General features: G+C 51.2%; 1 protein-coding gene across 11 annotated transcripts in view; it reads left to right on the forward strand.

Moving 5' to 3' along the window:
• Nucleotides 1-24,436, forward strand: part of CACNA1E (calcium voltage-gated channel subunit alpha1 E) — a 171,241-nt gene that overhangs the window by 38,303 nt on the left and 108,502 nt on the right. For 10 of the 11 annotated variants that reach the window (XM_071810004.1, XM_071810008.1, XM_065842408.2 and 7 more), the window contains exon 2: nucleotides 22,647-23,085. The exons of the other annotated variant lie outside the window; for it this stretch is intronic. In XM_071810004.1, the coding sequence (XP_071666105.1) occupies nucleotides 22,673-23,085 (413 nt within the window). In that variant the 5' untranslated portion in view covers nucleotides 22,647-22,672. The remainder of the gene's footprint in view (nucleotides 1-22,646; nucleotides 23,086-24,436) is intronic. 11 annotated transcript variants of the gene reach the window in all.

The raw sequence follows: 24,436 nt of genomic DNA on the forward strand, positions 1-24,436 counted from the left end.
GGGAGAGTGAAGGGGGACAGTCTGTGTCGGGGGGCTGCCCTGCATGAGGTGGGGGTTAACAAAAGGTGAGTTGGGGGTGTAAGCCCACATTTCTCACCCTGCTTTGGGCACCCGAGAGTTCTGAGTGCCCTGGAGAGCCCTTGCTGGGGTGCAGGTGATGAGCTGGTGCAGCTCCAGTCCGCCTCTGCAAGCCCACAGCTTCCCGAATTCGCAGGGTCTCTGCTCTTCCTCGGGAGTGTGCAGACAGCGTGGGTGCCCCCAGCAGCCTCCCCTGCCTGCCCCAGGCACCCCATGTTTTGTGTTGTCTCCACTTTCTGTGGGTCTGCGTGCTGCTCCTAAGTTTGGTCACTGCCCGGGTGTTGCTGATGGCAGTGATGAATGAGTGGTCTCCAAAATCGGGGTTTGTTTGCCTTATTCCTGCAGCTCTCCCAGCTGCTCTTGCGTTGCACAGTGTGTGTTTCGGTGCTTGGGCTCCTGCTGTCTCTCTGCACGGCTGGAGGGATTCCAGGGGTGACTCTGCCCTATGATCCTGAACACACAAGTGCTACTTGTACCCTGGACCACCCTGCTTTCCCCCATGGGCCGCATCCGCTTGAGTGGGTGATCTCATTCTGCTTTCAATGCTGATGCCAGGCCAGGCTGGGTCCGTGCTGCAGATGGAGAGGTCTGGACTCAGGATGCCGTGGGATGTGGTGACACTCTTGGCTGGTCCGGATCCACGACCAGGGCTGTTTGGCAGATGAGGCATAGCATTACGGAAGGTGCTGTCAGAGAGATGAGACACATGTTTGCAGCCTTGGCTGCTGGTGCTGGCATCTTTGGCAAGGCTGGGGCATCGTTGTCACCTGTTGAATAATTGGAAACCGAGTGCCATCCAAGTGGGAGTGTCTTTTGGGGGGTTGGGGGTTCCCTTCAGCTCCCTCTCCCCAAAATATTTGTGCAGTGTTGCTGGCACATGGCAACAGTGGGGTGCCAGGCAACTGAGGTGTGGGGGTCTCTCTGCAGTGTGGCTCTCCAGTGGCACAGGCAGGCATGGCAGAGCCGCAGAGCAGGTGTGGCAGGAGGGCTGCATTCTCCTGGATGTGCATCTACAGGTTTGGGAGGCAGAGGAGATGGTTATGGCAACAGGCTGTCCCCTGGCATCAAGTTCCTTCTGATCTCTGCTTCTGCCTGGCTGAGTTTCCTCACTCTTTGGCAGTCTTGGAGTGCCTGGAAAATGTACACTGTAGTTTGGGATGCATTTGCATCCCTTGAAACCCTGGGAGCTTCCTCCTCCTCTGTCATCACATGGGGCAGTATAAATCTTTCCCTGGTGAAAGGCTGAGTGAGAGCGTGGCCCATCCCTGTTGCACCTGGGCACCTATTTTGGGCAGGCTGATACTGAGGTGCAGAGTCTGCCTTGGGTTTCCCTGTGCTGCTGAGAGCACTGGTGATCTGAGCATGTTGGGAGGAATCTCCTAGCTGGTGGGGACTCTGACTCCCTGCAAACAGGACTGTCCCTGTGGCCGTGTGAGGCTGCAGCCCCCTGCGCCCCATCCCTGGTGTGATTGAGTCAATGCACCCACCCACTGCATCCCCTGCGTGAGTCACAGGCTTTTCATACACTGGTGTGAATCACTCACAGCCACACTGATGACTTTAGTGACAGCTGAAAAGAAAACGATCCCCTCATCTCTACCCCATCACTGCTACTGCTACCACTGGGCTCCTTCCTCACAGTGACCCAAAAAAACTTGACATTTGTACCCTGGTGATGGAAGTTGGAGTTTCTGCTGACTTTCTACATCCTGTGGTTGGGCTGATCCATGGATGCCACTGAGGATGCTCATGGCTGAAACGAACGGGTGGACACTGAGGTGACACTGCCTTGGTGCTAAGGTAGCTCCGCTTGCTAGATTGGGGTGAGTCTGGCTGTGTACTGAGCCATCCCTCTGCTCTTCCCTGCACTTTGGGCCAGTTTTCCCCAAGGCTGTTCTACTTTCTACCTCTATCTCTCTGGGGACCCCATATGGAGATCCGGAGGGCCACCCAGGTGATCTGCTCTTCTCTCTCCCCCAGCCTGCTGGGGTGCAGCAGGACTGTCTGAACCCCAATGTGAGCAGCTGGTGATGAGAAGAGCTGTCAGGAAAAAAGCCAGATCCTCCCTATGGCTTTGGCTTCTCCTCTCCCCAGTGCTGCTGGCTGGCAGATGGTCGCGGCCAGCAGCTCGGCTGGTGGCTGGGATGCTCTTTGCTCCCCAGCCAGAGGCTGCGGCTGTGTCTCCGCTGCCCCCCCTGGGGCCGGAGGTGACTGTTTTAACACAGGGAAGATGCTTGTTAATTAACCTCCCCAGGGTTTGCTGCCTGTCACCTTCCTGGCTCTGCTGGAGGGAGCCGTAAGTGGGGGGCTGGAGGAGGCTGGGGGGGTACTGCCTTCTCCTGGTTGCTTGAGCAGGGGATCGAAGCAATCCTGCATCCCTCACCACCAGATGCAGGCTCACTAGGAATTAGTGGAGCATCCCTGTGTCCTCACTCAAGCAGTGCAATTGGGGAGGGGGATATATTAAATGCATCTGGTGCATGGCACCTCTGCAGAGCTCCAGGGGAAGGCACAGGCGAGAAGCGGATCAGACAGGCTTCCCGGGTGGTTTCCGGGTTCCAACCCACCCCTTGGCCATCTCCTGCATCCCTTCTCTACTGCTTTGATTTATCACTGCCTGTTGCTTTTGCAAAAGCTCTTCCTGCCCTTCCCTCCTGGTGCCGGCTCCCCACCAGCATGTCCCCTCCTTCCTTCCTGCTCCCCGCGGCTGAAATGAAGTGCTGGAGTATTTCAGGGATGTCAAAACATACCATTAGTCACAGCCGTGAGGCCTCGCGCCTGGGGAGAGGCTGCCGAGCTCTGTCAGGCTGAGAAATGAGCAGGACCGGTGGGAGCTGGAGGTGAAGGCTTGGGCTGGGGTTTTTCCCTTTCCGGTATCTCTGGCATCATCCTGACTTTGCTCTGAGCAGTGGGTTGGATCAGAGGTTCCCTGGCATCACTTATTCCATAATTCACCTATGATGTTGAGAAGTGGTATCTGCTAAATTAGGGGTTAGGTACCGCTTTGCTTTGCTGGGAGTTTCTTCCCAAAAATACCATGCCAAGGCGACCCTCCAACTATGCCCAGCTCCTGTGTCAGTTGTCAGCTCAGAAGGGATGTTTTCTTCCTCTTCAGCATGGAGAGGTGGTATCTTTAGAGCTTTCCATGCTGGGTTACATGATGTCTGTCTCCAAGGCCACCTCTTGTGTATTTAAATAAAATATTGGGTTTCCCAGGCAGTTGTTTAAACGAGGTGGCATGGGCACCAAAACAACCGCTCCCTTTGTGGGCACAGAGCCCTGCTTGCCATCTGCAAGCATCCGTGCATCCCTGCCTGGCTTGAGTTCCTCGTTCTTCTATTTCTTTGGTACCAAAATACTCCATTTCCTTTCATTGGACAAGCAGGGAATGAGGGATCCTGTTAAAAACACGCCAAGCTCCTGGTCTAAAGCACCTGTTTGATGGCACGGGCAAGATGGTAGAGATGCCCGAGCCTGATTTTAGCTTCCTCTGGTGCTTCTCCCCTGACTTAGCTGAGTGGCAGAAAGCTCAAACTTGCCAAACTCCCTGTGGAAAAAGGGTTGAGCTTCATCTTTCCCTGTGATTCTCCAAGAGCTCCTGCCTAAAAATAAGCACCGAACCAGTCAGAAAAGGTGCCTTAAAGCACGGAAGTGTAGCCAGGCTTGTGTGATGATGAGCCTTGCCCCTGCGAGCAGATCCCCAGAGAGGGCCAATTAAGCTGTGGCTAATATTTTTTTATGAAGCTTTCTGGTTCATCGAAGCATTTGCATTTCCCCTGCCTTGTTTTTCCAAGCTACAGGCAGAAGGTGGGCTTTAACCCCTTGTTGCCCTGGGTGCGGTGAGGGGTCCATCTGCTTCATGCTGTCCAACTGGGACCAGTGTGAGTGCTTTTTAGGAAACTGGTCCATGCTCGGCAGCTCGTTTGATGTTGACCTGTCCTTGAGGGTGACTTTTGGGGATGGGTGCTGGATGGTGAAGGGATCTGTGCAGCCTGGCAGAGCCCTGGGGAGCAAAATTCTTCCTGCAGGCAGAGCGAGCCCACTCCCCAAAACCAGGGCAGGGTGCAGGCAGCTGCCTGCGCTGCTCTGCCTGCCGCGGGGTGCGAGTCTTGCTGGGTTTGCGGTGGTGGGAGCACACAAGCGCAGCTCCAGAGAGGAACCCCAGCTCTGTTCTGTGCTCCAGACTTGGATCCAAGCCTTGTGGTGGGGTGGGGGGGGGAGGGGAAAGCAAACCTTTACCCCCCAGCCTTATGGTATCTGCTATGCAAAGTTGGTGTGTGTTTGCTGAGGCTTCCTGAGCAGGGCTGGGAAATAAGACCCAGATTAAAATTAAGCCAGGTCCTGCAAGGCAAGGAGAACCTTTGTTGCACGTTTTGTGCCCTGTACGAGCCCCGCGGTGGGCCAGGGTGGTGACTTCTACATTGGCTGCATAGTGAGTTTTAATTGAAATCTTGCGTGCTGACTGTGCCTGAGAAAATCAGGCTATAACTAATGGGAGTCGCTCAAGACGGTGGCTAATTACCATGATTAACTGAGCAACAGTTTGGGTGACTCTTCCTCCTGCTCTACGCTCTGTCAATCATCCCAGCCCCCGGGGACCGGCTGCAGCCCCCATGGGAGCAGGATGGTACTCCACTTATACAGAGGCGTGGGGAGAGGGGTGGGAGATGCTGTGTAGCCCCCTGTCAGTGGGGTGGTCTGTCTGGCCATCACTGCTGCTCTGCTTTCCAGATAAATAGGGTTTTTGCTCTCTGAAGGCAGCTGGTGAGGGGGCATCAGTGCTGTGGGTGTGGCTGGAGCTGGGACACCTCCTGGGAGGTGATATGGGGTGAGAAACTCTGATTTAAAAGCTTGAGATGGGGCAAGAGGGACATACTGGGAAACAGGGTCCATCTGTCAAGCTTTCCCCATCCATTCCTCCTCTGTGTGATTTTTCTTTTTTTCCCCCACCCCCGATTGGGTCCCCTTTTAATTTCTGCCACATCAGACAATGACTTTAGCAGTTTGATCAGCAGCTTTACTAAGAAACCTTATAAAAACCTGTTTACAAAACATAGCTCCGCTGATGCTAAGTGAGTCTGGTTCTGTGGGCTGCCGCTCGCCGACTCCACTCAAAATGTGTCACTTGCACCGATGGTTATTTTTAGAGAGACGAGCTTTGCAAAATGTAAAGGCTGGCCAGGTTTTTCCAGGGTGCCAGATTCCTGGGAGGAGGAAGGGGGGTCTGGGGTGATCTTTTGCTTTATGCTGGTGTGTGGTGGCCGCTGCTTTCAGTGGCGTCATCCCTCAAGATGATGTTCACGTGGCTTTTCTTGTCTACACAGGGATTTATAAATCCTTTACATGCCTTTCTTTTTTTTCCTTTCTCCTGGTCCTCCTTGCTTTGTCTTCAGTGATATTCCTGTATCCTGATTCCATCTTCAGTGGCTGGTGCTTCTCTGGAGGTCTCTGGTCTCTCTGTGCGTCCCTGCCTGTCCTGCCTGCTCCTCTCCTTGCCTACACCTCCTCTGTCACAGGGATGTGAAGGATGCCCTTGAACTCCTCATGTGTTGGGGCAATGTTGGGCAAGGAAAGGAGGAAGACAGCTACTTGCAGGGCAGCTTGCTGGCCCGGGGAGTCAATGGGCATCCTGCACATTGGACCAGTACATTGTGACAGGGCCTGGTGGCCACGCATGGAGGTTTCCCTGGTCTCAAAGACAACAGTTTGGCTGATGTTGAAATGCTTCCATGGCGTGAAGCTGGTTTACACCAGGCAAAATCAAGTGAGAGAGAGGTGAGGAGAGGGTAGAAGCTTTGAAACCACTCAAATTCGATGTTCTATGTTGGAATAAAGATTTGAAGGCTTTAGACTCAAAAACCATTTTTTAAATCTGGTGGTGTTTTTCTTCTGATGGATGTGATATAAAAAGCGAAATTGAAATGAAGCGTGTCTGCTGTGTTGGAGTAGATGGTTTCCACCAGCTACAAATGACTTCCCCCTCCTCCCTGGCTTCTCCTGGCACTCTTTTCTACCAACAACTTCCAGAGCTGACACCTTCTTTGCTCAGCAGGTCTCTCCTGCCCCTGCATGCTCCCTCTGTGCACCCTGGGCTGGCAGCACTCTTATGTGTTATTAAAAGTCTGGGAGGGACAATTTCTCTCTCTGCTGCAGGATTTTACTGTTATCCCAGTGAGTAGTAGCCTCAGTCCTTGCTCCTCTGTAGGACCTTTGGAGACGTGTTGCTTTTCTTCCAGCAGAGTTGGGCATGGCGCTGGGCAGCGGGGATGCTGTAGCTGGCTCTCCTCTGCCTCTTTCTTTTCCAGTGCCTGTTTCCAGCCAAGTGCCAAAACTTACTCAGCTGTTCGCATGTCTCACTCGACTCACTTGTGACTGTCGTGACTTTTGTTTTAGTCACTTTATCTGTTTTTGCTCATGCAGAAAGCTGTTAGTGTTGCTGGGAGGGTTTATTAGCCTTGAAGCTGTCACCTGTTTCCTACTTGTTATTCCAGGTAGTTAATTTTCTTTCTGCTTCTTGAGAGCAGGAGCTTGTTTTCCCTGTATTTCCCTCTGGAGGAAGGCCAAATTTCTATCCTCTGCCCTGGACAGGGCTGCTGGGGTGATGGAGAGGGCTTTGATGTGCTCGAGGATGGGGCTGTGGCTCGGACCCACCGCTATCCATCCTTGGGATTTCTGGGTGACTCAAGCTTCCTCGGAGCGAAAGCTGCAATCTGAATTAATGTTTTAATTATCTCGGTCTCTTCCCCAAGGGCTGTTCTCTTTGTTTTTAATTTTGGAAAGCTCTCATATGCGATCTCTCTCTCTTCCTGCTCCCATCAGCTGTGCTATGCAGGAAGGCAGCCGAAGGCATGGATGCTTTCCATGGTGTGAAACATGGGTGGCTATCCGGAGCAGGTGGGCAGCTCAGGTACCGACCCCACTGGGGCTCCTGCTGCAACCCCTGCGCCCCCAAACAGGCGAGTTTCTTGGCCCAGGCTTTTGGAAGAGGTGTTAGGTGATGAGATAGGGAGCTCCTGTGGATCAAACAGCTTCTCCTGGGGATGCAGGTGATGGAGGATACCGTGATGCTTTAATCCCAGCATCTTAAAGGCGTCACCAGTTGCTTTTGTGGAGGTGGAACTTTGTTTGTGCTGGACCTGTAACTGTGAGGGGTGCAGGTGCTCTGTGCCCCAGGGATGGCATGTGAGGTGCAGAGGATGGAGGCGATTCCTGGGGCTGATGAACACTGTCACTTCTGTGCTGAAGTGAGGTCAGTTCTCAGCAGCACCGTGTTCCTCCTGCCTGGGGAGGTGGCTCTGAGGCACTGCTACTTGTTTCTCTGTCCCTGGAAAAGGGGGAAAAAGCAAAGTGTGTGTGCACACACGTATGTGATGCTCTAGCGCTGTCCTCTTCAGAGGAGTATCTCACCGGCAGTGCCAGTGCAGGAGAGCTGGGGTGAGGCGATGAGAAGAAAATCTGAAGCTGCTCTATTGGATCAAGTGTGTATTTTATTAATAAAAAGGTTTATGCTGTGATTGCAGTACCCTACAGCAGGAGCAGTGTTGTGTCAAAGTGAAGATTTAGATGCTTTAAAAAAAAAAAATCAAGTTGGACAGACATGAGAGAGCAACTTGTGTTTTAATCTTGCTCTGTTATTCATCAGCGCCCTTAATAATTCAGGGTTGCTTTTATGTTAGAGGAGATCAGACTTGGCAAATAAGTGAAATGTGGCTCCTGGAGCTACAGAGTAAGTACTGAGGCTTGACATTTCTCACTTTCAGGTGATATTGGATTCTTGCTATTAGAAAACATGAGTACCCTGTACCAGGAACCAGAGCCCCATCTCGGGCTCTTGTAGCACATCAATAATAATGTTGCTTTATGGGACTGTGTTGAGACATGGTTATCCCTGCCCAGGTGGAGTTGTTTTGCTGTAGTGCTCTAAATTGTACTGGAATCCTGGGGTGGAAGGACCCTTGCACAAATGGAGGTCTCATCTGTATTTTTTTGTGTGTGGGATGGGGATTGAGGGAGATCTTTGAGTGCTGACCTTCCCAACACCTGCCTCAACATGGGGCTTCTCTGAGGTTGGACCAGGTGGATGTAGTCAACAGAAAGAGGTGATGCTGCGATGGCTCTTGCTGTGCATCACTGGGAGGAGAAGACAAACAAGCTCCCTCAGGCTGTGCACAGTTGCCAGCACAATATAAAAAAACTGTCTGGAGGAGCGTTTAATGTGTTTCCAAAGGGCTGGGGAGAAGGGGGTATAGGTGACTTGAAAAGGTCTCCTTGTGTGCTGGTTGCACTAAATGTCTTTGCTTGGATTTTAGCCCCTTTTCTTCTCCCCTGTTTTTTTTTCGGTCTCTCATTTTATGGCTTCAAGGGTTGGATGCTGCAGGCTCTGGGCTGCTCTATCCTGCTGTTTCCACCAGCCAAGGAGATGCAAACATTGCATCAGGATATAGAAATACATAAAAGTTTTAATTTATGTTCTGAAAAACATTAATGCTTCTTGTATGCATATCTTTAGGTCTGTTTCTGCTTTCTGAAACTTTAGGACCGAAGAGGAAGGGCTAGAAGGGACTTCTGGTCTGATCCTGTTTTGGCTGTGGAGCAGTTTATCCTGGTGTCCTCTCAGTGATGCTTGGTGTGATTGAGGATGCTTTTGCCCCCATTTCATCTTGATGCCAGACAACTGCGTTTCTTCCAATGTTTTCTCCAAACTCACATTTTTTCATATGGTGGGATTTTTTTTTCTCTGGAGTCTTATCAGTAAATCAGCATCTTCCTTGGTGTGGTGTTCTGTGTGTGTGTGGTGGGTTTTGTTGAAGTTGTTGTTGCTTTGTTTTTGTTTTTCTTCCCCTGAGACCTCAGTGGCTGGGGTTACTTTGGGGATTGTCAGGCACTGCTGCTCATCTAGTGCTGAGGCAGGATTGCATCCCTGTATCAGGGTGTGTGGGGCTGGTCCAGCCTTTCCTCCTCTGTGAGCTCAGTTTTCCCTGATTTCTTGCCTCCAGGCCCCAGGGTTTTCAGAACAAACCAAAACATCATTAGACTTGCAGGATCCCGCAGGCACACAGTGGTGGGTTGGGATGGCAGCCTGTCCCTGGCTGCATGCGGGGGGCCTGTGGGCTGAGATTCGGTTGGAACATCCCTGTGGGGATGCACCCTGCACTGGGGCTGGACGAGCTCGGATGCTGTGGGTGGGTGGTACCACCACAACCCTCTATCGCACTGGTAGGGTGGGAAAAACACATGGAGAAACCCTGCAAGAAAGAGGAGGGAGAGCTCGCCCCAGCCACAACATGAGGGCTTGGCCACCCACTTGTTCCTACCTGTGCTGCTGGGGGCCGTCTCCCTCTCCGGTGCGGGACAGGTCGTTAGTCATGTCGGGAAGCACTTCAGGACCAAGGTGATGATGCCCGCGCAAGCTGGGAGAGTCATAGGTAGAACCTATTTTTAACAAGGATCACTTTGGATGCAGAGGGGATTAACTGGTCCCAGTGCAGCAGCTGGTTGCAGGACGCTGTGAGGGTGGGGAAAGCTGTGATGGGAGCTGCAGGAGATGTGGGTGATGCAGCCCCAGGTGGGCACCCATGGGCTTCCCCCTCCTTCCTGCACCCTGGGGCTGTGCCACTGCAGTGAGGGGCTTGCTGCCCAAGGTTTTTCTGGGTGGAAAACATACGGCTGGGTTGGAGCTGGCCCTGGGGATGCTGAGGAACATCAGGAGTTCCATGCAGGATTGTCTAGTGCCAAGTCCCTGTCCCCTGCCGTGGGCTGCTGTGACCTGGCACTTGGCAGAGTAGTGAGTCTTAGCCCTGCGCATCACTCCGGGGGATGTGGTGGTCCCCAGGGTGGAGCACAACAACAAGGATGGGTGAAGTCGGGCCAGGTCATATGAACACTTGTCTCTTCTGGCAGCCCTGAATAAATCCCTTTAGGTGACAATATGGTGAATTCACTCTCCATTGGGCAGAGTGAGGCCAGCCTGTGGTCCCATGGCCCTGCCACAGGTTTTACTACTTAAATAACCAGCTGCTGAGTGGAGGCTGCACATGAAAGTAGCAGCGAGGGACCACAGTTAGTGTTGTGCTTTTGAAACAAAGCATGACATTAATCTGTTAGGGAAGGTGTTTTTCTTTTCTGCTTCTTCCTTTGACTTAATAATTTGGCATTCACAGCACAGGGAATTTCTGAGGGATGACATGAGGCTGTTTCTACTATGGGATGTATGGCTTTCTTTTTTTTTCCCTCACTACAGTAGCTTTAGAAATTTATCATCACTGCTCTGGTTTTGGGGTGATTATTTTTTTTCCCCCTAGTATATGGAATTAGCAAATTTGGAATAAATGTGATCTGTTAGTTGTTTTAAGCAGACTGTATGCACATGGTGCCCCACATCTTGTGGCAAACTGAGACTTCTAGAAATGTTCTGTACTGGCCTCATGTTAAAGCTCCTATGGGCTGCAGAGAGCACTTGAGCCTCTTTAGAGGATGCATTGCTTGGTATGTGGCATCCTTGGGCAAAACCTTAAGGGATTAGGCTGTGCAGTGGGGTCTGTGCCTGTAGCACTGCTTCCTGGGCACCAGATGTGCTGGGCCACATCTGGACCAAGCAGTACACCATAGCTATGCACTTAGTGCTGTGGTCTTCATCTGAATTGCTCACTTTGATTTTTTTTCAGATGGGATTGCAGAGTCTGCAGGCGAAAGGAGCTTGACCCAGAGGCATTGGCTCAGCTCCCGGCTGGAGATCCGAGCTGTCTGGAAAGAGTATAAAAACACTACAGACTATTCTTGCTTTTGAAGAAGTTTCTCTGCGGGGGTAACTTGGGTGCTGAGGCCGTGTTGAGTCTTGTGTCTAGAAGTTCCTTGGTGGCTCTGTGTGATCTGCAGCCAACCTGCCCTCCCTGACACCGTGGGGGTGCTGACTGCTTGGGAGCTGCTTTGCAGATGACTTGACAATTGCTTTGTGCACTTACTGTGTTAACAAGCTTCACCTGCTGAATTCCTGGGGCCAGATTTCCAGTGCAAAATAAAAATGAGTGTGGCTGAAATGAGCCACAAGCATCAGTGGGGAGAGAAGTAGGTTGGGGAGGGGTGTGGGTGTTCCAGCAGCCTGACCTGTGGTCAGTGTTGGTTTACACAGGGTGTCTCAGGAGGTGCAGGAAGGACAAATACTGGGAGCACTGCAGATGCATATCACCATTGAGTGGCTCATCTTGCATGGAGTGAGATGCTATCTGCATGTGCAAGGCCAGCAATGGATGGGGAGATGTCCTGAGGGTGTGTGGGATGTACCTGGGAGGTGGCTGGTACTTGGGGTGTCTGCTCTGGTCTGTACTTGGCTGACAAAGGGAGGGACCCATGTGTAGGAGCAGCTTTGGCTTTGAAGGTGTTCAGTGCTTTGGCTCAAGGGTGGTTTTGGATGAGACATGAGAGAGGTTTATGTTTTGGTGTCCAGCTTGTGCCTTCCTCAAAGAGGGATTGTGTCCAAGACAGGGAAGGGCTGGACAAAAAGCTTTCTTCCTCCCTGGTGGGATGCTAGAGTTGTTTCACTTGGAGGCTTTGGGCAAGAAAAAAGGACCAGGATAGACCAGTTGCCTTCACCTGTTTTCCTGGACCTCGGTCTAGGTTATAAGCTGAGTATCACTTATGGAGGGGGTGATGAGCTGAGCATTGCTTGCAGAGCATGATGGTGCTGGGTGCTTGCAGGCTTTAAGCAGCTTCTGTTTTCAGCTGGGGACAGTAACAACTTGCTGGCCTCTTTGTAAGGGCTGTCCAGCCCATCACAGTCAGAAAAAAGCGTGTAAAACCCAAGGAAGCAGGAGTGTTCATTCCTGGGTGGTGGTTCTGTGCTACTGGCATGATGGCATTTTAATACAGCCCCAGACAGACCAACAGGTGCTGGAGGAAAGCTGGAGCCCTCGCAAGCAGTTCTGCTGGCTGCTAACATACCAACAAGGTTTAAACCCCCAAAATGACCTGGTTGAAACCCTAAATGTTGTATAGAAGTCGTGTATCAGCTCCAGCCTGGGAAGGGTGGATGTGTTGGCATGGTACCCTCCTGGGAGGGATGAAGTTTGGTTGCTGCCACTTGGAGGGATGGAGGTGGGGAGCTGGAGATAGCAAAGGATAATTTCTTGGATCTCCCCAGCTTGCTTGAACATCTTGCTGGTGCTCTGAACCCTGCCAGCAGACGGTGGATGGCTGGCAGGGGAAAATCAATGGCATTAAACTATTTAGGAAGGAGCGAGTGGGCAAGAGAAGAGAGGGGGAGTGATGCTGCCAAAAATAGCATTACCTGTTTCTGAGTCGCCAAGGCTCTGAAAGCGAATGGTCTGTGCTCTTGTCCAGAATGAGCATGCAGGAGGGGATGGTGGTGAGGGGGGCCAGTGCCGAATTGCGTGGCAGCGCCGAGGAGAAACCCCCGGGCGGCTGCAGGCTGAGTGACATACGCCGGCAGTCTCGCACTGCCGGTCCTCAGCCATCCTCGAGATGTCTAAAAATTACAGATGGCAGTTTCCTAGTGTAAAAAAGAGCTGCGTGCCGCCCGCGGAAGAGCCTTGTCTGCCTTCCTGGAGCCGGAGAGGGATGGGTGGGGGGGGCCACTGATTAGCAGCCGCTTCCATGCCGTTGCAACGTAATTGCCGATGTTTGCAAATACGGTAAAGTCCAAGCTCCAAGCACACGCGCTGCTGTAAAAGGGCCAATTTTGTGATAGTTGTGAGCTAATTCAGCTGTCAGGCATCATTTCAGTAGAGAGATGGGGCTGATGAGAGAAGCTTGGGGCAGAGAAATGCTCCTTCCAGCTCTGTGCCTGGTCTGGCTGCTCAGCCAGGACTGCGGAGGATGCTGGACTGGTGTGCATCTTAAGAAATACAAGGAGTGGTGTGGGAAATAGGATATACGTTGCTCTTTCCCTGCTGGGTCTTCCCAGGCTCTTGCAATCAGCAGCGCAGAGCTTGGTGGTTGCATCTAGGTTCTTATTCCCGGCTGTGCCTGCCCTCCTCTCCTCCACAAATTAGTCTCATCCTTATTTTGAGCTCGTTTGCGCCGTGCATAAGTGTCCGGCCAAGCAGTTATCTGTGCTTCAGAGGGATGAAATGACAGCGATTAAATAATGCCACAAATAAAGAGGAGAAGGGGGAGGCAGTCATGGTGTTAGCAGCTCAGTGCCAGAAATTGTAGCAAATTGATAAAAGAAGGGAAAGTGGAGCTGAATAAGCTCTGGTGAAAAGAAGAAACACTTTGAGGAGGAGAGGGAGCCCGGTGACGATAAGGCGGTGGCTTTGATCTCAAAGGGAGGTGCTGGAATTGTTGGCACTAAGTGAGGTGGGCGGTGGATGATAAGCACCGTTGTTGCTGGGGTTTGAAGGGGGAATTGTCACCAGGGTTGGGGGCAAAACTGAGTTGCTGGAGCCCAGTGACAGCAGCTGGGGTCCAGCTGGATGTATCCGAAAGAGCAGCACCTAAAATGCTGTGGTTTTTGCTTGCCTGGGTGGTTTCCAGGAGCTCTAACACCTTGGTGAAGTGGCTGAGCTCGTGCAAAGGCTGGCTTAGCCTGCAGGGTCTGGGAGCACTGATGCCTTTAGGAGCCATGAGGAATCACCCAGGCTTTCCCAAGGGATTTGGTGGTGTCTCCTGAGGATGAGAGAGGCCCCTGGGAGTTCCTGGAGGTGGGAGGCAAGGACTGGGTGTTTGAGCCAGGTCATTTGTCCCAGTGGTAAAAGCAGGATTGCCGAAATATTCTTTTTAGCTCCCCATAAATACTAGTTTTCCTCCACACTGTAGGAGATCAGGGAGAAACTGGGCTCTGGGGGTGTGTAGCAGCTGAGGGTGGCAGGGACAGGTGAGGATGAGGAGAGGTGGGGCTGGCCCATGAGCGGCTGAGTGTCCCAGGACATGCTCTCCTTACCCAGCAGGGAAGCTGGTTGCTTGCTAAAGGCTCCTCAAAGCCTGATTTGTGCATCTGTTGCGTTGACAGGCAAGAAATACTTTTTTGTTGTTTATTTATCCCAAAGCAGCTCAAGCCAGGATATAAGGTAAAATGCAAATCTGCTTAGTTCTGTGCGGTGTGTGAGGTAAAGAGGGAAGGGTTATAGAAAACCTGGGTGAAGGAGCAAAAGGAAAACCTGCCTTTCCTCCTTGGAGGTTGAACTGGGAAGGTCTCACTCTGTTCACGCAGTGATTTGGGGCTCTGCTGGGCCCTTGTGGTTGTGGCTGGAGCTGCTGGTGAGGACCTCGCAGCAGAGGATGCACAGCACACTTTCTTCCCCAACTCTTCAGCATGGCAGGACAGATGATCTTCCATCCTCTTCTTCACCGTTCATTTGTGCAAGAGACATTTTCTTTTTTCCTGAACAAACAATAAGACCTTTTCAGCAAGTCTTTGTACATAATGAGAACAAAAGTCAAAGAAGAATAAGGCCTGCCGTTGCTCACCTTTAAAGCATCCTTTTGTTTTAACCTCTCAGGGGTGCTGTGACTCCTTGTGCCAGGAATCTGATGTTTGCATGATCGTATAATTACCTTTGCAGGTCTATTAAGTAATGACACACTTTGTGGTTTGTGAGTCACCTCGGCAAAGGCACCATTGGAAACGAGAACTTTTTCCTCCCTGGCTTTGCCAGGTTAAACAGGAATTTTGTTGTTATTTTTTGCTGTGAAGTTTCCAGGCTGGAGGAAAGGAGTGCAGTCCCAAAGCGGTGGGGAAAAGCAAGGAGGGAGTGTAGACAGTTGGCCTAGGAGATGGCCATGGGATGTTGTCCTCCTGCTGTGCTGTAGTCCCAGCTGTCTGTGTGTCCTTCGTGTCACATCTCAGCATGCAGTTCCTGGCTAAGCCAGATGTTTTTGTAGTGTGAAACCAGAATCGGAGCAATTCCTGGGATGTACACGGTGCCTTCCAGACCCACAACCAACCCATGGAGCACCTCCCTGATCTCATGGTCCATCTTGGGACCACGTGTGTTAAGCCTGCCTTGGCACGGAGGAACAAACTGTTCCCGGGGCAGTGCTCAGGAGGCCTGGATGCTTCATATCTCCCGGTTCTTTTTCCTTCTGTATTTACTTGAAATCTTCTTTGCATCCATGGTTTCCAGTTGGCCTGGGTTCCTGATCTCCTCCTCAAAAGCAATGGCCCATTCTCAGAATGTTCCCATGTGCTGCCTCATTTCGAGTGCCCCAGAGTGCGGACTGGGCTGCCTTCTGCCAGCAGTGTTTCCCAGAGACCTGTCTTTATTTTTTTAAAGCCTTTCCTTTCTGTGTTGCACAGCAACTTCTAACACACCCTGGCTCCTGCTTGCACCTCCTGCTCCTCCCTGTACCTTGGTGGTTCTTGCAGCTGCTTTTGGGCTGAGCGTGGTGGGAGATGGACGCTGAACCCTGTTGTCACTTGGGGTCGCTTGTCCCCTTTGAAATGAGGTAGCTCAGGCTGAGTTCCTGAGCTTGGCAGCATCATGTGCCATGTCCCTGGGTGCAGGAACAGCTGAAGTGCAATGTGCAGAGCCAGCTCTGCTGCTGCCTGCTAATTAAAGCGCAAATCCAGGCAGTCCTGAGGAATGGTGGTGCTCTGTCCATGACTACCTGCATGCATCACCTCTTAGCTTACCAAATATCCAGGGAATGGAGCGCTGGGATATGGAGATGCTGCTCTCTTTGTGCTCATGGCTGGGTCAGGGGACAGATTTGAGGTCCGTGAGCTTGGGGTTTTTTCCATACATGCACTTTATGCTGGCATTGGCTGTCTGCCATGCATTACAGGAACGACAGGCAGCCCGGGAGGATCATTGCGCCTTTCCCAGGAAATCCTCCTTGAGGTGGGAGCTGGAGGGGCGACAGCCTGAGCTCTTCTGCAGGAGCAGTGTTATATTCCTGGAGGGTGGCCCGGTGATTACAGCTGGAAATTATCTTAAGAAGTCCTGGCTCTGCCCTTCTTTGGAGAGCAAACTCCTAAGGGCATGCTCTCTGGCTCTGTGTACATATAGCTCTGAGCACTGCTGGTTTCTAGATGCTGCTGTTGCACAGATCATGGTATGCTTTCCTGTCCCTGATTATTTCTATTGCCAGGCTCAGCTGGGTGCTGTTTGCAGAGCAGCGGGGCCCTGCCCACCAGAGCGATACCTCTCCCTTTGGCCCTGCCAGTGGGAAGAGCTTGGACAAGGAAGGGAAATGCTGAGCTGTGCTGGGCACCGTTCTGTGTTCCTCATCTCTGCCCATGACCGATGGCACATGCACTCTCAGGTCTGCCCCCGTGTGACTTCTCTGCATTCCAGGGGAAGAACTGGGATGCTGGTGTGTGGGTGGTATTGGGGGTGGTGGGTTGCAGGTCTGATGAGGGGCCACCTTGCTGTGAGATGCAGAAACATCTGACTGTCTGGCACCGAGGGGTGCAGGAAGAGGTGAAGAGATGAGACTGTCTCAAAGGTGATGCTGGAAGAAAATTCAGGTATCACTGGGTTGTTTGTCAGGATGGGCATTCCCAAGCACCAGGACACCTGGCTGTCCATGGCTGGTGCTACCCCATCACTGAAACCCCTGTGTCAGGCCAGTCAGAGCCCCTGAAAGCATCTTTATGGCTGGGGATCCTGCTCCGCTGGCAGACCTTGGCTCTCCCACCTCTCAGTGGTGGAGATGGAGGGCTGATTTCTTTGATGTACATTTATATAAATAATAGTGGGGTTGCTTAATGGTTGCTTTTAAAGGAGAGATGAGATAATTTCATGTTTTGATATTAAAGCAGATTCCCCTGGGAGCGGTGTTCTGCAGGAGGTCTCTCTTTGCTGGGACTGTGTTATCCCACCACTGGCATGGGCAGAGCCCTCGGATCCACCAGGGGCTCACAACCTTTTGAGATGTCTCCTAGCTGGGACGGGGTCTGAGCAGCAGCCTGGCCTCATCCAGACTCAGTGCAGCTTTTCCCGGGAAGCAGAGTTGTGCTCTGCCTCTGGAGCATCATGACAGCATGAAAACCCCAACACAGCAGGAAAAAAAGCCATTTCCTAGGCAAAAGATTGTCTGATGTTGTAGCATCTTCTGGCCTGAAGAAGCCCCTGGGTATTCAAAGCTGTGCTCTTTCCTCCATCTGACCTTTGCAGTCATGCCAGTGGTCTTTGTAGTGTCTTGGCGTTGTGAAGACCCCAAAAATAGTTTATTATATATGAATGGGTGATGAGAAACAAGTCAAGCAGCCCTGCTTTGATCGCACAGTGTCTCTCTGCCCCAAACATATTGGCATGTGCGGTGCTGCCTTCCCCTGACTCTCCTATACCAGTACATTTGTCCCAGGCTTTCTCACCTGTGCCTTTTGCTGAGCATAACAATAGGTCTGTGCGAGGAGCCTTTGCCTGTAGCAGTATCTTCTTTTTTTTCTTTCTTTCCCACCCTGCTGAAGTCTCTCCGTGACTGGTGTAATATACACAAAGCTCTCCCATCTACAGCGTGCAGCACAGGCTCCTGCTGGGTACCAGGGATGCTGGGAGCTGCTCTTCCCAGCAGAGCTGCTGCAAACCTGCCCTTTGAGGTGGGGGCTATGGGAGGGGAGGTTTAATCCAACTAACTTTTCCCCAGTAACAAATAACTTGACTAAAAATAGCTCACCCTTGCCAGCTGGCTCCTGCAGCCACCGTGCTGCACAGACCCAGCCAATGCATTTGGTGCAAGACTGAGGAGCCGGAGGATTTTGGGCGGTCTGGAGCTGGCCCAAGTGGGGTTCACCCATCACTGCATCTGTGCTGCTGCAAGGGGAAGTGCATGTGGCGGGAGAAGAAAAGGCCATGAGGATGAATCAGTTGCTTTTGCAGCCCATCTGTTGCTGTTTGGAGGGGCCTCGTGCTGAATTTCTTCCTAGCGCTCTGAGGTTTAGTGCTCAGCTTAGTCCTGCTGCTTGAGCTCTCCTTCTCTTCTTGAGCTGGGACTAATGATTAGTAGCTCTGGGTAATTACAGATGTCACTTGATTGTCCTGACAACCCAAGTGGCCTGGGAGAGGCAGGTTAGTGAGCTGGAGGGAAGGGGCAACAGGGGATGGATTTGGAGCATCCGTGTGCCCCAGGAAGGATAAAGCAGGGCTGAGATGTCTGGGCACGAGTTCCTATGAAGACCAGCCAAGTTTGGGGAAGAGACATCCCCTGTGAGCTGGTGAAGTGGAAAAACTCCACCTGGCTTGGTGTGTCCCCAGGATGCTGGACCCTTGTGCTGCCTGGAGAGTATCAGCCCCCGTGGGCCAGCACAGCGTTAAAACTTTCTGCTTCCACTCTGGGAGTTTTGGTGAAGGTTATTCAGATAACGGAAGCAATAAAGCTCACCCTGAGCCTTAAGTGCCGAGTATAGTTATTATGGTAATACATAGTTACTTGGCTAAAGGCTTGATCGCTGCCATTGTAACACCAACACATGCATGGAGGAAAAACCCCTAAAAGGAATTTCCTCTCTTGTAGGTCAGCAGTGCTGTTGGGAACCCTCTTCTCACTGCAGCTCTGTATTAGCAGTTCATCAGCTGCTAGGAGGGAAAAATGAAGGAGGGTGTGAGAACCCAGGCTCTCCTGCCTGCAGAGACTGTGTGCCTTGGCTGTGGCTTGTGGTTTGGGTTGAAATAATGGGATTGAGTCACCTGGAGGTGCATAGTTATCTTCCAGTGATGCTGCCGAGGACATGTGCTCTTCTTCCATCACTTGTCCTCCGGTGCCGAGGTCTGGAAAAGGTTGTTCTTGGTGTTTTGTTGAGCTTGATGGTGCCTTGGATTGTGTCCCATCTCAGCCCATACTGGTGCACAGATCGAGGGTCAAGAGATGCTCCCTGCCCTGTCCCTGTTTGGTAATTCCGGTGCTGGAGGGGATGGATGAATGCTTGGGGCAATCTCTCTAATGAGATCCCCATTAGATGGGGTTTGCTCCAGCTGTGCATCGTCACAGTGGGGTGGTCTGTGTCCTCAGGTGTCCCCTGTGTTGTGCTGGCAGAATCGTGCTGCTCCCAGCCACCGTGCAGGAGAAAGAATAAGTGCCTGTACTTTCCCAGCTGCATATTCCCTCTCTGATTCAGTTTGACTGCTCCCAGTGCCCTGTGGCCACAGTTTTATCGAGATGACTTCTCTGCTGCAGGAACAAACAGTAAATTTCCTGACTCTTATTACATTTAGACTGAACTTTGGGAGATAAGAGCCTCTAGAAACTTCATTTTCTGGGATTGAAAGCCTGCTATGTGTCACAACAGCTGCTGTTCCTTGGCTCTCCTGTACCAAATGCATCCAAATTCTCTGTTTCTGTGCAGCGATGTCCCCTGGTTTTGGGGCACTGGGGCGATTGGGGAGCAGTGGGGGCTGCCTGGAACCGTATGTGACACTGCTGTGATTCCTCCACATCCCGGCTGTGCAACTGGGGTTACGGACAGTGAACACCAGCTCAAGTCACCCGTAGGAAACCACCGTGAGGGAGGTGAATAGGTGGATACGCTGTTTTCTTTAAGTTTTTTAAATTATTAATTGCTATTAACAGAGCTGCAGAGCCATCTTCTGCCCAGCTGTGGGCAGGGAGCTGTGCATGCTAAACCAAGTTCATTCCCACACAAAGGCTGATTTGCAGCTGGATGGGTTCGGAGGCAGAGTTCTGTGCCCAGGTTCTATGTTATTAAGCAAAGCCTGTGTGGAGGTCGGGCTGCTGGTCCTGGCCCCACCACCATCTGTTCCCAGCACAGCCTGTGCTGCGGGTTCAGAAGAAAATTCTCTTTCAAAACAAGCCACGTTTTGGCTTCCCATAGATTTCCCTTTTTTTTTGCAGGAGACAAGTCTGGCATTTAAACAACAGAAGCAAAATTACGTCAACAGATGTGATGTTTTTCCTATTGATTCAGGTTTTGTATAAAACTTGGGTTTGTTTTTGGTGTAAGGGGGGGACAAAGCCTAGAAAACAGGCAGATACCCCAATGTCGGATGCTCCGTACACGGCCCGTGGCATCCCGCGAGCATCCTCGTTAGCACGTATCCTCGTCAGTTTCTCCTTAACAAAATGTTCTGGCATCCTCCTTTTCTCTGCTTGTCACTTCTCCGGAGGGAACGTGGCTTGTTCTGCTGGCAGCGTGAGCCCTGTTTGCTTAGGCGGAGGCAGAGCTAATTATTTCTATTTTATTTGCTTAAACTTCCTCAAGTGTTTTGTTTGAGGGCTCTGCTGGAGATTTTTTCACTTGTCTCCAAGCCTGGGAGTCACCAGTGTCCATGGCTGGTGGGAGATGCATTGGTAGGCAGCAGGAGAAGGGTGTCCATGGGGATGCTGGACGTGCCTTTGGGATGTCCTCGTTTGCTCTTGGCTAATTGTCCCCAACACTGTGGCTGAAACCTGGAGTGCTCATGCTGGGTGTGCAAGAAAGACTCCTGTCCCCACTAGGGAAGAAACAGAGCTGCAGAATGGCTGTTTAAAAACAACCAACCGACCCAACAACCAAACAAAACCCAAACCAAACAGCAAACAAAACCCAAACACCCCTTAAACTCCAAACAAAAAAAAACCCAAGCAGCAACAACAAAAAGCAAACCCAAACAAACAAAATAACCCAAACCAAGCAAACAAAAAGCCCCAAACCAGACAAACCTCAGCAAACAAAATAAACCAAACCAACCCCGACAACCAAAAAGACCCCAAGCCAACCAACCAGAAAACAAACAGAAAACCCCTAACAAACAAAACCAAACCAAAATACAAACCAAATAGAAAACGCCAAAGCAAACAACCCAAAACCAAACAAACCCAAACAAAAAAAGCACCAAACCAATCACAAACCAACAAAACCCCCCAAACCAACCAAACAATAAAACCCCATGCAAACAAACCCAAACACTAAAACCCAAATGGTAACAAAAACTCCCACAAAAATAAGCAAAACCACCCCCCTCAAACAAAGCAAAAAACCAAACCCAACCAACAAGCAAAACAAAAAGAAAAAAATTCCAAAGTGTAACAAACAACAACAGAAACCCCCAAAATAAAACAAAACACACCCACCCCAAAATAGAAAAGAACAGAAAAAGCACCCCAAACTCCCAAAGAAACCTGGTGTGGCTGGATGTGAACTTAAACTTTAGCAGAGAGGGGTTGAAAAGGAGTAAAACAATGTGAGGAGGAAAGGCATTCTCTAGGAAAATGTGGAATTGTAAAGGACTGGATTGAAAAAGTCAGTAATTAATGCCTTTAAAAAAATAAGTTGTATGGGTAAGCAAAGTAGTGGAGAATCTCTTTATAGCTTTCTGCAGGAGCAGCCAAACTCTTCTTATCTTTGAGCCAATTAATTTGCCGAGGATCTTAATGACAGCTGCCTGTTTCTGCAGAGCTTGCCAAGGGGTGAGTGTTCCTTGGGACGGGCAGGTTGAAATTTGAGGGCAACTTCAGATGCTTTGTATTTGCAGTGCAGCACCGGAGACCCAAAGGACATGGGATGTTCCCCAGCTGTGCCCTGCATCCTTGCTTTGCGGTGCAGGGAAATCAGGCTTATTTTGGTTAACGTGAGGGCCCATGCTCTCTTTTATCCCCTTGGTTAATCTTGTTGGGTTTTTTTTTCCCTAGATTTAATTTCTTTTTGCCCCTGGTGTGGTGATTTCCCAGCCTTCTTCCCACAGCCAGTCTCACCTCCCTATTTGCTCTGGAGGACTTCAGAGTTCAGGGATTTCCAAACAAAGCCCTGGGAAGGGGTTAAGATGGCTGTGCTCAATTTGCTGCGTTTTTGCCCTATTTCTGGGGGTTCAAACCCTCCTTTCTCTTGCTGGGTTGTGTCCCCCTGTGCTGGGGATGTGTTTAGGAAGGGAGTGACAGCTCTGGTGTGAGGCACCTGCTGCCTTTCTCTTTTATCTCATCCCCTCTTTCACCTCCATCGTGGGCAAGCATTGGGGGATGAATTTTGGGGACTTGCTGGAGCAAAGCCCTTCCCACAGCAATAATGTGCTGAATGGAGCTTTCCACAGAATGTTAGGGATTGGAAAGGACCTTGGAAGATTACTTTTTCTAACATGAGAATAAAGCGTTTTATCACAACAAAGCTTTGGGTGTATTCTCAGACAGAAGCATCATCAATTAAGGAGTGTTGCTGGGTGAGGTGTTCCTGACAGCGTTCCTGCACCTTTTGCAAATGAAACAAACAAAAAAACCAAACCAACAACAGAAACCAAACCAAAACCCAAATAAACAAACAATCCACAACAACCAAAACCAACCAACAGAGCAGAAAAATCCTCCAAAAGCAGTACAGGGGTGGTTTGATCCAGGTCTCCTGTGTCTCCCGTTTTCCCATCTGTGAGATGAGGGATCATCACTTTGGGATCCGGCTTCAGGGATCTGTGCTGCTCTGGGGACGCCAGGGAGGGTTGGCTGTGGGGTCAGAGAGCTGCAGGCTCAAGCTGCTGGGGTGCTCAGTTTGGGAAGGAGGAGGAAAACAGTAAGGCAAGAGGACCTACCTCTTCCCATAGGCTTGGGGTCAGTGTTCTGTGCCTGGTTTGAGAGGGTGTAACCTGACAAACAACTGAGGATTTTTAGTTGGCATAGAAGGAAGGGAGGGAATTGTGGGGCAAATGGAGCAAAGCCCTGAGCCTCCTCTCTCTCTTGTGCCCCTCTAGAGTGATGAGCTACCACAGCACCAAAGATGCTGGGATTCGGCACATGCTCCGTCAGTGTCCCAGCACCGGGCAGGGGGGCTGAGCTGGATCCTGCCTCCCCGCACTATGTCCTGGCCCTGCCCGAGGAGGAGACATGGCGCAAACACAGGCTTGGCTTGATGCAAACCACCCAGTCCTGCAACCTGCTGGAACCCGAGAGCCTGGCCGAAGCCCTGGTCTCCCGAGCCGCCAGCTTCGACGCCCTCTACGAGCCACGCTCCCGGGACGCTGATGCAGAAACAGGCAGCACCTTGGACCTGGGGATGGGCCAGTACGGCCCCATAAGCCCTGATGTGATCAAGCGCCGGCGGGGAGGGCTGATTGAGCAGAGGGACATCATCAAGGCGCACGAGGCGCATAAGATGCAGAGCACGCCGCAGGCACGGAGGAAGGAGTGGGAGTAAGTACCGGCCAGCCCCTGGCCCAGGTGGGCAGCCGGGGGAAAAGGGAGGGTTCCCCATCCTCTGTGGGGCTGGTGGGGGGTTTGGGGGTGTGTCATGTGGGCATCACCCACATGGAGCAGCCAACAGCAGCCGTGTTCAATCTCTTGACACTCCTGAGCTAGGTTGCTTTGCCCTGTTGCCTTTGTTTCCTAGGAAGGATTTTTAAAGGCAGGGAGCATCTTGAAACAGAGGAGCTGAGATTTATTTATGTATGTACGTATTTATTTATTTTCACTCACCCTGCCTAACATCTTCTGGGTCTTTTTTTCTCTGTGTGCTCTTAAAACTGTTGGGATGTGTGGTCCTGCCTGCAGCAGCTGGGAATACATGCAGCATCCATCCTGCCCTGGGCTCAGCACATCTCACAGGTCCTGGGCTGGTCTGAGCTGGCTGAACCAGGGTATTTTTCTAATAGGGCATGTCTGTGGGGCACATGCGAGAGATGGGGAGAGATACAGGTGTGTCATGTGCTGGAGGTGAATGTGTGTCAGCTCAAACTGTCAGAGCCATTTGATGAGGGTGATGCAAAGGGGTCGCTGCAGATGAGGGGGTTCCCCAAATTATGGAGGGGTTAGTGGGATGGAAAGCCTGGTGAAAGCAAACTCGAAAGTTCTCAAGACCTTTTCCCTTAGCTGTAGCAGGGCTTTTGGATATATTTGGGGTCATCACTGCTTTCTACTGTGGTTTTAGCCCTGCTGCAAGGTATTTGTATTTAATTCTAAGTTGCCAAGTCCCCCTGAATCAAAGCAAGCTGGAGGTGTTATGAGCCTGGGAGAATGGAACAGAAGTGATCGACAGAACTAAAGGAAAATGAAAAGCAAAATAAGTAAGTTCTAATGTTTTCCTATGATTTGGCTTGGTACTGCAAACAAGCCCAGCTCTAGGTCCTGGGTTATACTGCCTCACCCAGCATTCACTGCATAAACTGCATTTAAATTATAAGGTTCCCCGCTTTGTGTCTACTCAGCAAAATTGTTTGGAATAAGCTCCTGCAGAACATCCAGCTCCGATATCCCTGATCTGGAGCAGCTGCTTGACTGGGGCGCTTTATTTGGGGAATAATCAATGAATTATTACATGAAACACTGGGGCAGTGAAGGAGGTGGCAACCTCTCTGTTAATTAGATGTGGCAGGTTGTTTCGGTGAGATCCAGGTCAGTGTTCTGCTCGTTTAAAGCGGGTGGGGCTTCTTTGGGATCCTTTGCACAATAAAACCGCTTGTGATAACGCTGAGGCTGCTCCTGGCTGTTTTTTGGAGGGCAGCCCATCAGCGAGGCAGGCTCTCCCCGGTCCTTTCGGCTCCGTGCT

Source organism: Patagioenas fasciata, chromosome 6, assembly GCF_037038585.1.
Source record: "Patagioenas fasciata isolate bPatFas1 chromosome 6, bPatFas1.hap1, whole genome shotgun sequence".
Classification (NCBI taxonomy): domain Eukaryota; kingdom Metazoa; phylum Chordata; class Aves; order Columbiformes; family Columbidae; genus Patagioenas; species Patagioenas fasciata.